Below are 16,087 nucleotides of genomic sequence, written 5' to 3' on the forward strand. Positions count from 1 at the left end.
AATCAAACACAGAAAGACTGAGCTTCAGATCTCTGCTATAATAAAACACACCGTTTCCTGTTTTCTGGATTCGGTCACACTGAATCCATCAGAATCTTCACTCACTTGCAGTCGTGGCCTTTGTGGCAAACCCTGGCACACTCCGTACAGCAGCACAGAGACTCCAGCAGACCACACGTCCTGCACTCAAAGATATCCTACACACACAGAAATATATTATTAATCTACTGTATTTCACATTAATCCAACAAAACTTTTACCACAACAAACATCCACTTAAAGATCACACTTTATTTAATATAGTGCTGGGCGGTATGACCAAAAATGTATATCTCAGAATTTTACAGTATTTTATATGTGTGTATATATATATATATATATATATATATATATATATATATATATATATATATATTTTTTTTTTTTTTTTTTTTTTTTTTTTTTTTTTGCATGACTGGGCCTTAAAATAGCTTTGTGAGTTACTGTACTGTTAGGAGTGCATACAATATAAACACTAAGGCTTTAAACTAAGGCTTTAAATTTAGGCTTTTATTACTATTGGGTTTACTTTGTCCCACAAAATATATGAAAAATATACAAAATATATGAAGAAATAAGACTTAATTATCAGGAAAACAGTTAAAGAACGTAAATGGCTTCCTTTACAATACTAAGTATTTTAAATAGTTCCACTATTTACACTATAAAATGTAAGTATTCAAAAGAGATCATTTTTAAAAACTATTGACCAAATAAGACAAGTTTAAAATCACTCAATTTTATTTCTTAATTTTTTTTTTATTTTCTTAAAAGCCAACAAATAAATTTGTACAATTTACAATGCAAAATATTCTTGAAGCCATTAGAGGCATTACAGTATTATAATCAGTCACAGGTCACTCTTCTTTCTCCAGTAATAAATACATTCAGTTCAGTGTGAATTAAAATCCTATTTAAAATATTTCAAGCTACAGTATTTATTATATATGTAAAAGGGCTATAGTTACTGCTCTTGAAGTTTATTTGCACCTCGTATCCAGAGTTTTAGGGAGTTTTATCTCTTGTGCTGAATAAATTATTCTGTATGCAGGACTGATTCTGGGCTCATCTAGGGGACGAGAGGAATTTTTCTCCGAGATGTGGATTGATTGCGTGATTCCGCTTGTCTCTTTTCTGAGTGAATTATTGCTGTTTGATGTTTTTCTATTTTACTCAGATAAAAACACTCATACAATGAGGAACAGCAGCAGGAGCTCCTCAGATAAAGCTACTAAGCAGATATTATACTATGCTGGGCTGGCACACACACTTCCTCCAGGACTCAAGCAGCACTGATCACACTTGTGTGATTTTGGAAATATAGACTTATTACACTAGTAATGTAATTTTTACTTTAAACAGAATTAAAATATCCCGTTGTGGTGTTCTGACCTGGTTGATGTGCTCAGCTCCGGTCCAGGTGAAGCTGCAGGTGTCGTTACAGCAGAGAACGTAGAGCGGAGAGTCGTCAGGGTTGGTTCCAGCCGGACAGATCATCTCCATAAACACAGAGTTCACATCCTCCTTCTCACCAATCCCAGGCTCTCCTGCACAACCAGATTAACAATTATACACTGTGATTAATACTGGACCAAGAACAAGAGACAGAACAAGCAGAACAAAATAACAGGAAAAACAGGAAGATCAAGAAGCAAAATACAAGTAGAAGTAGAAACAAAAGAAACAAACAGAAGAAGCAGAAGATCGAGAAACAAAACTAGAACAAGTAGAAATACAAAGTAAAAAATTAACTAGATAAATTAGAAGTAAAACAACAAGAACAAAAAGGTAGAAGAACCAAAAAAGAGGTAGAAGAAGAAATAGAGAAACCACAAGATGAAGTAGAATAAAAGTTAGAACAAAACCAAATAGAACTAAAAAGTAAAAAAATAAAAGACCAATAAGCAAAGCAAAAAGATAAAGTAGGACAAGAGGTAGAATAACCAGAACAAATGGAAGAAGCAGATCAAGAAGCAACACAGAAAGCAGAATAAGCAGAACAAGAACAAAAAGGTAGAAGAACCAGAACATGAAGTAGAACAGAAAGCAGAGTAACCATAAGATGAAGTAGAATAAGAGGTAGAACAACCAGAACAAATAGAAGCAGAAGATCAAAAAGCAAAACAACTAGAACAAGATGTAGAAATTCATACAGAAAAAGAACTAGATGATACAGAAGAATACCAATAAATAGAAAAAGAAGATAAAGTTAATGAATTAGAGAAACAAGAAGTAGAAATACAAGTAGAAAAAAAACCAATAAGAAGAACAACAAGAAAAAAGGGGAAGAAACAGAAGATGAAGTAAAGAAACCAAACCAAAAACAAAAGATAAAAGAAGAATTAGAGAAACCATAAGATGAAGTAAGAAAAACGTAGAAGAAGAAAAAAACAAACAACTAGAAGAAGCAGATCAAGAAGAAACAAAACTAGAACTAGTAGAAGAAATAAGTAGAAAACGTAGAACATCAAAAAGTAGAACAATAAGATCAAGAAGGTAAAAGAAACAAAAGAAGATGACCAAAAAGTAGAGTAATCATAAAAGGAAGAATAAGTAAAAGAACAAATAGAAAATACAAACAATTAAGAAGTAGTAGAAGGACCCGAAAATCCAACAGTAGAAGAACCAAAAGTTTAAAATGTAGAAGAAGAACCAGAAGTAAAAGAAGAAATACAAGAACAAGAATCAGTAGAACCAGAAGTAGAAGTAGAACAACAAGAAGTATAAAATGCATATGGGCAAGTTTTGGAACCCTGAAGATCAAAAAGAAGAGGAACAAGAAGAAAATATTTAACAAACTCTATATTTTTATAGAATAGAATTTTATAAATGAACTCACCCTTGGCTATTTTCTGAGCTGCTTCCAGGACAGTGATGGCTGCTGGGTACGCTCGTCCACTCACAGCCAGCATAAACGGAGTCATTCCCCGAGCATCCCTAACACACAACAACACACACAGTTACAACCACAGCCAGCAGGCACTACAGCACACCAACAACACACTACAGGTGCTGGTCAACGAATTAGAATAATTTGAAATGGTGCTATCATGAAATTCTTTGAATGCATTTTTTGTGTAGAAAGCAAATCAGGTGTTCACCGCACCTGTCCTACTCATTAGACTAATCACAGAACTTGTTACCTGGAAAAAAATGTGCTCAGCTGAGCTTTCCAAAAGGCCCATTTAGGCCATTTAACTGTGACACTGTTGTTTTATTGAATTAGAATAATGGAGAAACCGTTTCACTGAATTAGAATAATTTTTATTATAATTACAATCATCACTTTCTCAGTATTTTGTGGCTGCCCCCTTGGCTTGTATGACTGCCTGAAGTCTCCGCGGCATCGATTTTGTCCAGCTTGTCGCAAGTTTCCGCACTCACAGCTTCCCAGGCAGTGGCGATGTTCTGCTTCAGTTGGTCCAGCGTAGTAGGCTTTCTGTCGCGAATTTTCCGCTTGACGATGGCCCAAAGGTTTTCAATGACGTTGAGGTCAGGCGAGTTGGCCGGCCATGCCAAAACTTCAAGCTGTTTTTTAGTGAACCAATCTTTGGTCGACTTTGCCGCATGAGCCGGTGCAAGATCCTGTTGAAATATGAAGTCTTCTTCGCCGAACTGTTCCTCAACAGTCGGAATCAGGAACGTTTCCAGAACATCTTGATATACGGCAGCATTGACAGTCTTCTTGAGGAAGCAGAGTTTCCCTACACCTCGAGCGGACATGCATCCCCAGACCATAACGCTCTGGGGAAACTTGACGGATCTTTTCACGCACTCGTGGTTGTAGGTTTCGCCACCACGACGCCAGACACGAGGACCTTGGTCACCGAAGGAGATGCAGAAGCGTGATTCGTCACTGAAGACCACTTTCTGCCAGTCTTCAGCAGTCCACTCGCCGTGTTCTTTGGCCCACTTCAGCCGTTTCTCCATTTGTTTCTTGTTCAGCATCGGTTTTACTGCTGGAACGCGAGATTTGAAGCCGAGTTCGCGCAGACGACGGTAAGTGGTTGATCTGGAGAAGCCAGCGCTGGTCTGCTTGTTCCACAAGTCGGTGAGCTCGGAAGTGGACTTGCGATCTTGTGAACCGGTTGCTGACTGCGATCTTTCTCAGCTGCTTGTTGACGCGAGCAGAAGTTTTTCGGACGCCGGAACAGTTGGTGCGCTTGCTGCAGTTTTTCTTGAGAGCTTTGCAGACGGAAGACTGGCTGATGCCGAGCTGCTCAGCAATTTTAGTTTGGGTCAAGCCTTGTTGGCGAAGGGCTTGAATTTGAGCCACTATTCCGGTTGAGAGGTCGCGCTGCTTACCCATGATTGATTTTACAACTTAGAAATTCTACTCAACCCTGACTTTATACTGCACAGTGAACACTCTTCGCAGAAAACAAAAATTCGAGCATTTATTCTAATTCAATGAAATGGTTTCTCCATTATTCTAATTCAATAAAACAACAGTGTCACAGTTAAATGGCCTAAATGGGCCTTTTGGAAAGCTCAGCTGAGCTAATTTTTTTCCAGGTAACGAGTTCTGTGATTAGTCTAACGAGTAGGACAGGTGCGGTGAACACCTGATTTGCTTTCTGCACAAAAAATGCATTCAAAGAATTTCATGATTGCACTATTTCAAATTATTCTAATTCGTTGACCAGCACCTGTATATACACCAGGGGTCTGCAATAGACGTGAAACATCTGGCCCGTAAGGTTGGTTAAATTATTTTTTATTCCTTTCTTGTTGGGTTTATCTGCTTTGAGATCAACTGTTCTGCTGTAATTGGGTTCAACAACCCTCTGGGCTGGAGAGCTACTAGTCTGTAGCACTCTATTCCATTATACTTCATTTTACAAAACAGATTTTTTTTTTTGTGGCCATGTAATGGCTTGGAAAATATCTTAATTGCCAAACTTAATTGCCGACCCCTGATTTACACACACAAAGACTAGTGTAGAACACAGTGGAAGACAGAAGAGATAAATCGCACTTCTCCATATGGAAATTTAATCTATGAGTCTGCGTTTGGAGGTTGCCAGAAACAGCTCCATTCAAACCTCCCATCACCAAACACTGCAGCAATGCAGGTCAGCTGATGGATAATTTTGGTCATATAGTGTATATTAGTAATGCATGTAGTTCATATAGATTTTGTTAAAAGCTCTACATACTTAGCAGAGAGCAGTTCTCGTAGGTGAGGTCTCAGGACCACACTGTCGCACATCAGCTTCAGGATAAGGTGAGCGTTGGCCTTGCGGTCTTTACTCTCCACTACAGACGGCTCTGAAGAAGGTCCTGTAATTAAAAAAAAAAAGACAGTGTTATAAAATCCCATTAATGTATAAATTAATTTGATTGGATGACTGTGAACCAAGGTTGACATGTTTGTAATGCATTGTATTCTGTACATTTAGTCTGGTTGGTTTCGGTTTCACACTGCAGTTTAGTTCCTTTTATTTATGTTTATAAATAAAGGTTACCATATTTATTACCATAACTATAAACTAGTAAGAAAAAGGGTGTCATCATGTTTTCCTTCTAATTCAGCAGGTGAAGCTAGTAAAGCTAAGCTATATTGTAAAGTTAAACGAGTGCTGGATGTTAATCTACACATATTTCTCTCCTGAAAACTGTTTATTTGGGTGAGCAAAGCGCTTCAGTTTATTAACAGTAAGCTTAGATTTACAGATTTCCACTAAGGCTGGGTGCAGCAGCATTAGCAGCTAACCGCTAGAGCTAGTAAAATGCCGCCTGACAGCGCTACACTGAGGAACCCTGAGTGTTCCAGTAAACCAAGGTGATATTAGCTAACGGTCCATCCCACGTAGCTTGTTTCAACACAGTAAACGCACAGACTAATACTTGCCTTTGAACGAAAAAAAAAAAAAAAAAAAAAGAGCTAGCACTAAGCGCAGGTTAACGGCTAATGCTAATACTGCTCCAGTCTGGGTGCTGGAGAACTAAACTGAAACTCCTGTATAACTCTGTACTTCAGCAGAGTGACTTTACTGCTCCTTAATACCTGACTGATAGAATTCTTACATAAGGAGCACCGGATTATAAGAAGCTCTGATGATTTATGGGAAATTTAAAGGATTTTATGTGCATCTTACAGTGTGAAAAAAACAGGGTAATCTACAGTTACAGTAGATACAGAATCACCAGCATCGTAATCTGCTGAACCCATACAAGAGAAGTCAGATTTCAGCACAACTCATTCTTTTTCTTCTTCTATTGTTTACTGAGTAACAACAGCTTGTCTCAACTGCTAAACTTCTTAGAAACTTGTCAGGTATGCAGTTAAAGTGTGATACAGATAAGTAAATTAAACAGAACTAAGCAGCGTGAACCGATACGGATCAGTCTGTCTCACCGGGGATGGTGGAGGTGCTGGGTCCTTGGCTGGGGCCGGTGGAAGCTGTGGTAAGGGAACCGACTGCAGGGGCCAAGATGAAATCAATGTCACCATCTAGCAGAGAAGACGTTTATGTAGGAGGTTAGGGGCTACACCCAGGCATGCAATGGTCTGGTGCAGGTTAAGAGAAGTGGTGACTGACCCAAAAAAAAAGGAAATCTGGTGTGATTGCTCTGGTGGTTAGGTGTAAATATAAATATAAACTATTCCTAATTTCTTTAATATTTGGAGGAAACTTCAGCATTACTTGAAGATTACTGCATTTATCCATCACGCTGTAAGGAATTAGTCCTAAAAATGTATATTTAATTAAATTATCTATACACTTAATCTATAGACCTAAAATCAGTTCTTCTATCCACCTTATTCTAGGGGGAGGTGACCAGGTTTGTTTAGCTCTAAGAAATTTCAGAACAAAACAAGCATAGATCATAAACAGTAATAATAAACAGAGAAATAGTAGTATAATATACTCAGTTAGCTCATCTCTCTCACGCTTGCTCCATCTGCCTGTCTCTCTCGCGCTCACTATGTCTGCTTGTCTCTCTCGCACTTGCTCCATCTGCCTGTCTCTCTCGAGCTCTCTCGCTCCGTCCATCTCTCTCGCGCTCACTGTCTGTCTGCTTGTCTCTCTCGCGCTTGCTCCATCTGCCTGTCTCTCTCGCGCTCACTATCTGTCTGCTTGTCTCTCTCACGCTTGCTCCATCTGCCTGTCTCTCTCGCACTCACTATCTGTCTGCTTGTCTCTCTCGCACTTGCTCCATCTGCCTGTCTCTCTCGAGCTCCCTCGCTCCGCCTGTCTCCCTCGCGCTCACTGTCTGTCTGCTTGTCTCTCTCGCGCTTGCTCCATCTGCCTGTCTCTCTCGAGCTCACTCGCTCCGTCTGTCTCTCTCGCACTCACTTGCTGTGTCTCCCTCTCTCGCTGTCTTCCTGTCACTCTCGCGCTCACTGTCTGTCTGCTTGTTTCTCTCGCGCTCGCTCCATCTGTCTGTCTCTCTCGAGCTCACTTGCTGTGTCTCCCTCTCTCGCTTGCCCTGTCTGCATGTCCCTCTCAAGCTCCATCGCTCTGCCTGTCTCTCTCTCTGTTTTCCTGTCGCTCTCGCGCTTGCACTGTCTGCATGTCTCTCTCGTGCTCACTGTCTGTATGTCTTTCTCACGCTCAGTCTGTATGTCTATCTCTTGCATTCGCTGTCTGTCTGTATCTCGCACGCTCTGTCTGCCCATCTCTCACGCGATGTGTCAGCCTGTCTCTCTGTTGCTCTGTCTCTCTCGCGCTCTGTCTGCCAGTCTCTTTGCGCTCTGTCTGTCTGCTCGTCTGTCTCGCACTTGCCCCGTCTGCCTGTCTCTCTCAAGCTCCATCGCTCTGCCTGTCTCTCTCTCTCAGTTTTCCTGTCGCTCTCGCGCTTGCACTGTCTGCATGTCTCTCTCGTGCTCACTGTCTGTATGTCTTTCTCACACTCAGTCTGTCTGTCTATCTCTTGCATTCGCTGTCTGTCTGCATCTCGCGCTCTGTCAGCCTGTCTCTCTCGTGCAGTGTCAGCCTGTCTCTTGGTTGCTTTGTCTCTTTCAGGCTTAGTCTGTCTGCCTGTCTCTCTTAAGCTCTGTCCGTCTGCCTGTCTCTCTTACACTTACTCTGTCTATATGTCCGTCTCTCTTGTGCTCCCTGTATGCTTGTCTCTCTCGCGCTCGCACTGTCTGCCGGTCTCCCTTGCGCTCGCACTGTCTGTCTCTCTCGCTCTCTTTCCATCTATGTCTCCCTTGAGCTTGCCCTGTCTGTCTCACACACTCACTCTGTCTGCCCGTCCCTCTCGCACCTAAACCACACTACACTATTAATTTTAAAATTACTTTTTCAGACTGCATTCACTTTAAATATAAACAACATTAAATCCTTTAATATGAACTAACTGGATGCATGCAGTAGAAGTGAACTCTTTAAAGTGGGTGTGGCAGAATAAGGTGGATAGCATCACTTAAAGAAAGAAAACTTTATTTTTAAGGTGGGGTGATGGGAGGGGAACGTGGAACATGATGTGAATGGTTAATAGTTTTGTGCTCCACCACCGAGTGCACAGTGATGTCATCAATCAAATAACTAGACATTTTAGAGGCAGCAAATCAAGGCTCATGAGCAAATGCATTAAATATGTATTAAACTCTATATGCTATAGTCTCACACATACCAGGATCCATAGGCGGGGGGTCCGGGACCCAGCTGGGTGGTGCTATAGGTGGGGACACCGGGTCCTGGTGGTCGGCGGAGGAGGGGCCAGACTCGTGACGGCCCAATCCGGCAGCTCGGAGGGATCGTCTCATCATCTCTCGGAGACGGAGACTAAACAAACACCAAACACTAAAGATTAGAGCACTGGTAGACCTTCAAATGTGAGGAGGTACTTACTATACACACTCACACTAGACCAGGCTGCCAGGCATGATGCATGAAGCTACACAAAAGCTTGCTGTCGCTCAATTTAGATTCAATTAGAGCTTCAAATGGAACATTGTTTTATTCTATAAACTACAGATGACATTTCTCCCAAATTCCAAATAAAAATATTGTCATTTAGAGCATTGAATAGCAAAAAATGAGAAATGGCTAAAATAACAAAAAAGATGTAGCGCTTTCAGACCTCAAATAATGCAAAAAAGTTCATATTCATAAAGTTTTAAGAGTTCAGAAATCAACATTTGGTGGAATAACCCTGGTGGTTTTTAATCACAGTTTTCATACATCTTGGCATCATGTTCTCCTCCTCCACCAGTCTTACACACTGCTTTTGGATAACTTCATGCTGCCTTACTCCTGGTGCAAAAGTTCAAGCAGTTCAGTTTGGTTTGATGGCTTGTGATCATCCATCTTCCTCTTGATTATATTCCAGAGATTTTCAATTTGGTAAAATCAAAGAAACTCATCATTTTAAGTGCTCTCTTATTATCTAGAGTTGTATGTCTTAACCATTCTGTTATGTTACAGGTCAATTTGACTCATTGTGAAGTTTGAATATCTAGGAAAAATAGTTTAAAATAGTACAAAGTTTTTTTTTAGTCTTCGTCTGCTTGCCTTAATTAGTGTTTTCAACATATAATATGAAAATGGTTCATCTCACATATTTGCAACCCATACCCTGCAAAAACTAAACAAAATTGCAATGTTATGTTTCAATGTAACGTAAAACTATTGTTTTATATGTTGGTCTTTTAAAAGTAACGAAATAATGAAATATAAAAAAAAAAAAAAAAGTTGGAACGTTTTTTTTTTTGTTTTTTTTTTTATGAAAAATGAAAAATGAATAAATTATCCTATTTAAACCATTACCTGTTGGAGGTAAGGAACACCATTGCACTAAATACTGATAGAATAATTAGTAATGGAGGTAATAACAAATTATTCACACTGCTTGTCAGGATTTTTTGGGGTTTCAGTCATCTTTTGTATAATTAAACAAACATGCACCGGTTCAAATTAACCCTGAAACACCATTACTGTTCCTGAAAAATTAACATAATAGGAGGGATAATACTTTAGACTGGCTATTTTTAATAGATCTGGCAACCCTGTTCTCAGTGAAGGTATCTGGTGGAGCTGCTGCTCTCGGTTATTCTTTATCACTCAGATACACAGTAAGTACAGCTGTCTGTTGTCTTGTCTCATATCTGGTGTGTTTACGAGTTGGAAACACAGAAAGCAAGCGGAAAGTCTGACAACTCTGACAGTTAAATTTTGTGTCAAAAACTTTTTATAGTCAATATGATCATTGCAGCCCTAGTTGAAAACACAGTAGGGTTTTTAATCCACAACATCTACACAAATGCAGTGATGCAAGCAGCTGTGCACCAGCTGTAGGAGTAAAGTGATTTACGTACCCGCGACTGCTGGACGATCCGGTCCTGTTTCCAGAGCTGTTGCTGGACACCACAGAGATAGCATTAGCGATGGCTTCTACTGCAGAAAGACGCTCCGCGAAAGTGTTCCTCTCCGAGCGCTCAGCTTCTGCAACAAAACACACACGATAAACAATATAATCCACGCTTATAAAGATATTAAATACCCTAAATCTGCAGTACAGCAGGTTCTCCTCGGAGCAGTGATCAGACCTTCCTCCTCCTTGGTCTCCTTGTTGCTGACGGGGAAGCAGACGGAGACGCAGGCGTGGAGGAGGTTCCGGTTCCCATCACAGCGGTGACCCAGCAGAGCGTCCAGAGCGTGGGGGTTCTGCTCCAGCAGCACGGCCTGCTCCAGACTCACCAGATACTGCCGGCACGCCTCGTAATCACACCGCAACACGTGCTGCATGAGAGTCTGCTTCTAAAACACACAAACACACACAGAAAATACATTTAACAAGACAATACAATCAGCGTTAAAGATCACCTAACCATAAATATATACACTGTACCGTATTTTTCACACTATAAGGAGCACCGGAATATAAGGCGCATTATGCAACACGAGTAAGGAACAGGGGTGTCGCCATGTTTTCCTTCAAATTTAGCAGGTCTCACCACTAGGTGGTAGTAGTGGGGTATCTTAACTAATTAAGTAAAGCTAAGCTAAGTAAACAAAACTGTAATTCTTTATATATAAAAAAAAAAAGCTTAATTTCTCCAGCACTAAGGTTGAAACATTATCAACAGCCTTAGCAGCTAACCGCTAGCACTTAGCGGAGTTAGCCGGTAATGCTAACGCTGCTCCAGCAGTGCTAGCTGGGGTTAGCAGCAGGCCGATAATACTCACCTTTGAACAGAGAAAGAGCTAGCACTTAGCACAGTTAGTGGTTAATGCTAATCCTGCTTCAGCAGTGCTAGACAGGTTTAGCATCAGGCTACAGTCCGATATACTCATCTCAGAACAACGAAAGAGTTGTTAACTGGTATTGCTAATGCTGCTTCAGCAGTGCTAGCCAGGGTTATCAGCAGGCTACAGTCTGATATACTTGCCTCTGAACAGTGAAAGTGTCAGTGCTTAACATGGTTAGCGGCTAATGCTAATACTGCTCCAGTCTGGGTGCTGGAGAACTAAACTGAAACTCCTGTATAACTCTGTACTTCAGCAGAGTGACTTTACTGCTCCTTAATACCTGACTGATAAAATTCATACATAAGGAGCACCGGATTATAAGCAGAACTGATGATTTTTGGGAAAATTTAAGGATTTTAAGTGCAGCTTATAGTGCTAAAAATTCAGTACAATAATATTAATGAAGAGATATTATTAAACAGATAATCTGTGCGTACCTCTACAGCCATTATAATGATAGCAGCTTTCTTCTTGATAGTGGAGTTGCTGGGCAGGTTGGCGAGGGAGTGAACTCCCATGCCCAGGCTGGCGATGGGCGGCAGATCCAGCCAATCAGGATCTCGAATTCCACCCATGCAGTCTTTGGCCATTGGGTAAATTGTGCCGTTTCCATCCCGCAGGATGATGGGGCTTTCCTGTGAACGAGAAGAGAGAAAAGTAAAAAAAAAAAAAAAAAAAAAATTACAATACAGACAGTAGCCCTCTAACCAATCACAGCACTGCTTTTTACCGTGTGCTAATTTGTGATTATCGATGGTTAATTTTTGGCTGTACAGTGGGACACTCGTACACAAATGACCCAAAGACCCCAAAGTATTCAAAAAGTGGACAAAATTTTAAATAAACTTTAAGAGGACAGCCTGAAAGGACTGTCCATGCACACTGCATTATCTGTAGTGCTCACTTCACTCCAAAATATTATGACAACTATGGGGTGTGGAAAGCCAGTGTTTTGCCGAATTCAGCACCCCCGCCAGGAAAAGCACCCCATCTCGGGTTATTGATTAGTGAATTTTGACATTCAGGTTTATTTGGTCACAATAAACAAACTAAAATCAGCAGATTGTCTCAGCTCTCGATTTAAGCAACAAAACGCGTGCTCCCGAGAGGGGGTGGGTGCTTTTCCTGGCGGGGGTGCGAAATTCGGCACAACACCGAACTCGAACGATGATTAGATCTTAAAACTGGGGCTTTTCCAACAATATAAGCACGTAAAGAAGTTGATGAAAGGTAATTAAGAGCCTATGTGGTCATGGAAGTAAACAGAGTAAGTGCAGTTACTTTATCCATTTCCGCTAGCATTAATTAGCCTGCTAGTTTTTAATATGGCTAACTATTTACACTGTGCTCAGAGTCGTCCTCCCATGCAGTTCGAAAAGCGGACTTGAAAATTTTGGTGGCTTCTAGGCTAAAACAAGTTCAGGTAGTTGGAGTTTTTACAAATTCGACTTTCACAATCTAAACTATACTAGCTAGCGGGTGTCTTGAGTGGCTCACTGCGAAGTTTCTAATCTTCGTTATTTCCTAACGTTAGTTGGCTAACATAGGTTAACATAGGTTAGCTAACTAGATGTCTGGCTAGTTCAACTAGATATGTTTAGGCTCTTTGTTTTGCGTGTGGTTTGACTAAAAAGTCAGGAACAAATAATATAGTCATCTATTTTGTGACTTTTTGTCACATTATTTAAGCTTCTAACAAGAAATCAGGACACCCTACTGCTAGACATGCACTCTCAAAACAGAGGGGTATGGCTAAGTGGTGGAATTGGATTGGCCCCAAGAATCCAACCAGAGTATAACACTCAATACTTCTATTTTAAGTTAAGTATATATTTAATTAATTTAAAAAACATGCATTGTTTTAAAATAATGAATCTAAACTGCTGTGAGGTCTGAGATGAAGGAGCAGTTCTTCAGTTCTTACCTGGCCAGCGGTGAAGATGGCCACGTTACGCTCGCTCTGGCCCAGAAAGGCCAGGTTACTCGTGGGGAAGTGATTCTCCTGCTCGGCTTTACCAGTAGCCAAGTCAAAGATACAGTACCTAACCCAGCTACCTGTTTTCAGTACAGCATGAACTCCTGCAGAGACACAACAGCACAGGATACAGCCATTAATTCTCCAATTAAAACTACATAAAACTGTTTTTAAAAGCACAGAAAACAAAATACAGCATGTACAAATACAGCTCGAAATAATTATCATATTTTTGGGACCATAAAGACGCACCACTCCACTGAAGTACAGAGTTATACAGGGAGTTTCAGTTTAGTTCTCCAACACAGAGACTGCAGCACTGTTAGCATTAGCCGCTAACTACGCTAAGCACTAGGTCTTTTCACCATGGTCTGCGTGTTAAAACAAGCTACATGGGACAAACCGCTAACAAATATTACCCTGCCTTATCGAAACACTCAGGCTTCCTCAGTGTAGCGCTATCAGGTGGCATTTACTAGTACTCATCACTCCAGCACTAATGCTCCAGCCTTAGTGCTGGAGACTTTTTTTTAAGGGAATCTAAGCTTACTGTAAACAAATGGAAGACTTAGTTAAGTACCCACCACCACCAGCCAGCAGCGACATCTGCTGAATTAGAAGGAAAACGTGACACCCCTGTTCTTTACTAGTGTCGCATAATGTGCCTTATCTATGCAAACAGACCAGAAAATAGACATTCACTGATCGTGCGCCTTATAATCTGATGTACCTCATAGTGGGAGAAAAACACAATAAGCTTACATTTCCAAGTAGGACTTAAATGCCACCTGACAGCGCTACACTGAGGAACCCTGTAGTGTTCTGGTATGCCAGGGTGATATTAGCTAGTGGTTCGTCCCACATACCTTGTTTTAAAACAGTAAATACGCAAACTACAGTCTGATATACTCACCTCTGGACGATGAAAGAGCTAGTGCTTAGCCTGGTTAGCGGCTAATGCTAATACTGCTGCACCCAGCCTTAGTACTGAAGAAACTTCACTAAAAACTCACATATAAAAACGCTGTACTTCAGCAGAGTTGCTTTACTGCTTCTTAATACCTGGCTGGTAAAATACATACAAAAGCAGCACTGACGATTTTTGGTAAAATTTAGGGATTTTAAGTGTGCCTTATAGTCCGAAAAATACAGTAGATATTTAAACGGGTTTAAAACAAGAATAAAACTAACGTAAAGACAATTGTAAAGTTTGCATAACTAAATATGTATTTATAAATATGTTAATTATTTCCCTTTTACTTTATATAATTGCATTCCTGTTGCACATTTTATACCATTTCTAGATCAAAAAAGAAACTAACATCCTAAATAACTGGAATTCTCTGGTATGTTTCTTAAAAACAGTTTTAATGTTTTGAGATTGGACGTACCTTTGGAGTCAACGTTCACAGCTAAAATTTCAGCTTTCTCTGGTATACAAAGTTTTTTAGGTGTGCGCTGAAAACAGTCTGGAACTTTAGGAGTTCCACCAGTTTTAACAACCTGTGAGGAGGAAACAAAGAACAGCCTGTAAGTGAGAGAATACAGCAATACAACACCACAACAACAACTGTATCTGCCTACAGATAGACTCTACAGACTCTAACTCTAAGTTCACACAGCAGGTAAATGTGGCCAAAATCCTATTGTTTTTTTTTACATCATATGTGACGCTACAAGGAAAGCAAAAAACACACATTGAATCTGATATTTTCAGATTCTTATTTGGGTCACTTCATTATGTGGTATTGAAATCCTGATACATACAGGTGAACCTCAAAAAAAAGAATATCATTCTTTCACATTAAATGATTTAATTTTTATAAAAAAAAGTTAAATATGTTAAATATTAAATACAGGGCTCTACACTGATTTTTTGCGCTGGTAGCGTAGAAGACTTTTATTATGACACATAGTATAGAGAAACGGCTAACCGGTGACGCTAACTGTATTTCTGAGCTGAATTAATCAGTGTTTTTTGATGACCGATTGATTTCTTAGTGCTGGTTAGACAGTGGTTTGATATTGGATATGGATTGTGGCTGTAGTTTACAATTAGTTAGTCATTTATTATATTCACAATGCCGAAATTCAGCTGTCGGCCCGATGCTAGCTAGGCTAACAGACTGCAGATGTTAATAGAGATGCTAATGGCTAAATGGCGATGCTATCCGTATTTCCGAGCTGAATTAATCACTGTTTTTAACAGCAGATGTGTGTGTTTGAGCTGGTTAGTTTTTATAGATCCTGTGGGTTTTATAGGATATGTGGATTATGACTGTAGTTTACAGCAAAATGCAGCTGTCGGTGCTAATGCTAGCTAGGCTAACAGACTGCAGATGTTAACAGAGATGCTAATGGATAACTAGCGATGTTAACTGTATCTCTAAACTAAATTAATCTCTGTTTTTAATAACAGATGTGTGTTTTTGTGCTTATTTAGGCCTGATCTAAGCTCTAACTCTAATCAAATCGTGTTCTGAGAGGTACAGTGATACTGAGGGACTGTATGTGCAGGTGTGTACACAGGTGTGTGTGTGTGTTTACCTGTAGTTCATCTATTCTGAGGAGTCTGCAGTCCTGCAGTAGTGAGGACGGGTCAGAGTCAGTGGGAGCTGCACTCTGGCTGCTCACGCTGCTCGACGTCCCTGGAAATTTCACAGCAACATATGCACCATCGACTTTTAGCACCTTAGAGTTCAAAAGAGAGATTCGTTGCAAACGTGGCGTCATAGCGAACAGTCGACACACAAACAAGGAGACAAAACAAACACACATACATATATACATATACACAGAAATTAAAACATTTACCAAAGGAAAAAAAACTGTAAAAATTATAAAATATTAGATTAACAATAAGAAAATC

General features: G+C 40.2%; 1 protein-coding gene across 7 annotated transcripts in view; it reads right to left on the reverse strand.

The window, feature by feature from the left end:
* Positions 1–16,087, reverse strand: part of ubr5 (ubiquitin protein ligase E3 component n-recognin 5) — an 88,159-nt gene that overhangs the window by 27,585 nt on the left and 44,487 nt on the right. For 6 of the 7 annotated variants that reach the window (XM_049467551.1, XM_049467553.1, XM_022666413.2 and 3 more), the window contains 12 exons: positions 15,766–15,909; positions 14,610–14,721; positions 13,168–13,322; positions 11,681–11,878; positions 10,541–10,751; positions 10,310–10,436; positions 8,626–8,777; positions 6,401–6,496; positions 5,199–5,322; positions 2,879–2,976; positions 1,432–1,586; positions 106–197 (listed from right to left, as the gene is read on the reverse strand). In XM_049467551.1, the coding sequence (XP_049323508.1) occupies positions 106–197; positions 1,432–1,586; positions 2,879–2,976; positions 5,199–5,322; positions 6,401–6,496; positions 8,626–8,777; positions 10,310–10,436; positions 10,541–10,751; positions 11,681–11,878; positions 13,168–13,322; positions 14,610–14,721; positions 15,766–15,909 (1,664 nt within the window). The remainder of the gene's footprint in view (positions 1–105; positions 198–1,431; positions 1,587–2,878; positions 2,977–5,198; positions 5,323–6,400; positions 6,497–8,625; positions 8,778–10,309; positions 10,437–10,540; positions 10,752–11,680; positions 11,879–13,167; positions 13,323–14,609; positions 14,722–15,765; positions 15,910–16,087) is intronic. The other variant, XM_049467552.1, reaches the window with a different exon arrangement.

Source organism: Astyanax mexicanus, chromosome 1 (genome assembly GCF_023375975.1).
Source record: "Astyanax mexicanus isolate ESR-SI-001 chromosome 1, AstMex3_surface, whole genome shotgun sequence".
Taxonomy (NCBI): domain Eukaryota; kingdom Metazoa; phylum Chordata; class Actinopteri; order Characiformes; family Acestrorhamphidae; genus Astyanax; species Astyanax mexicanus.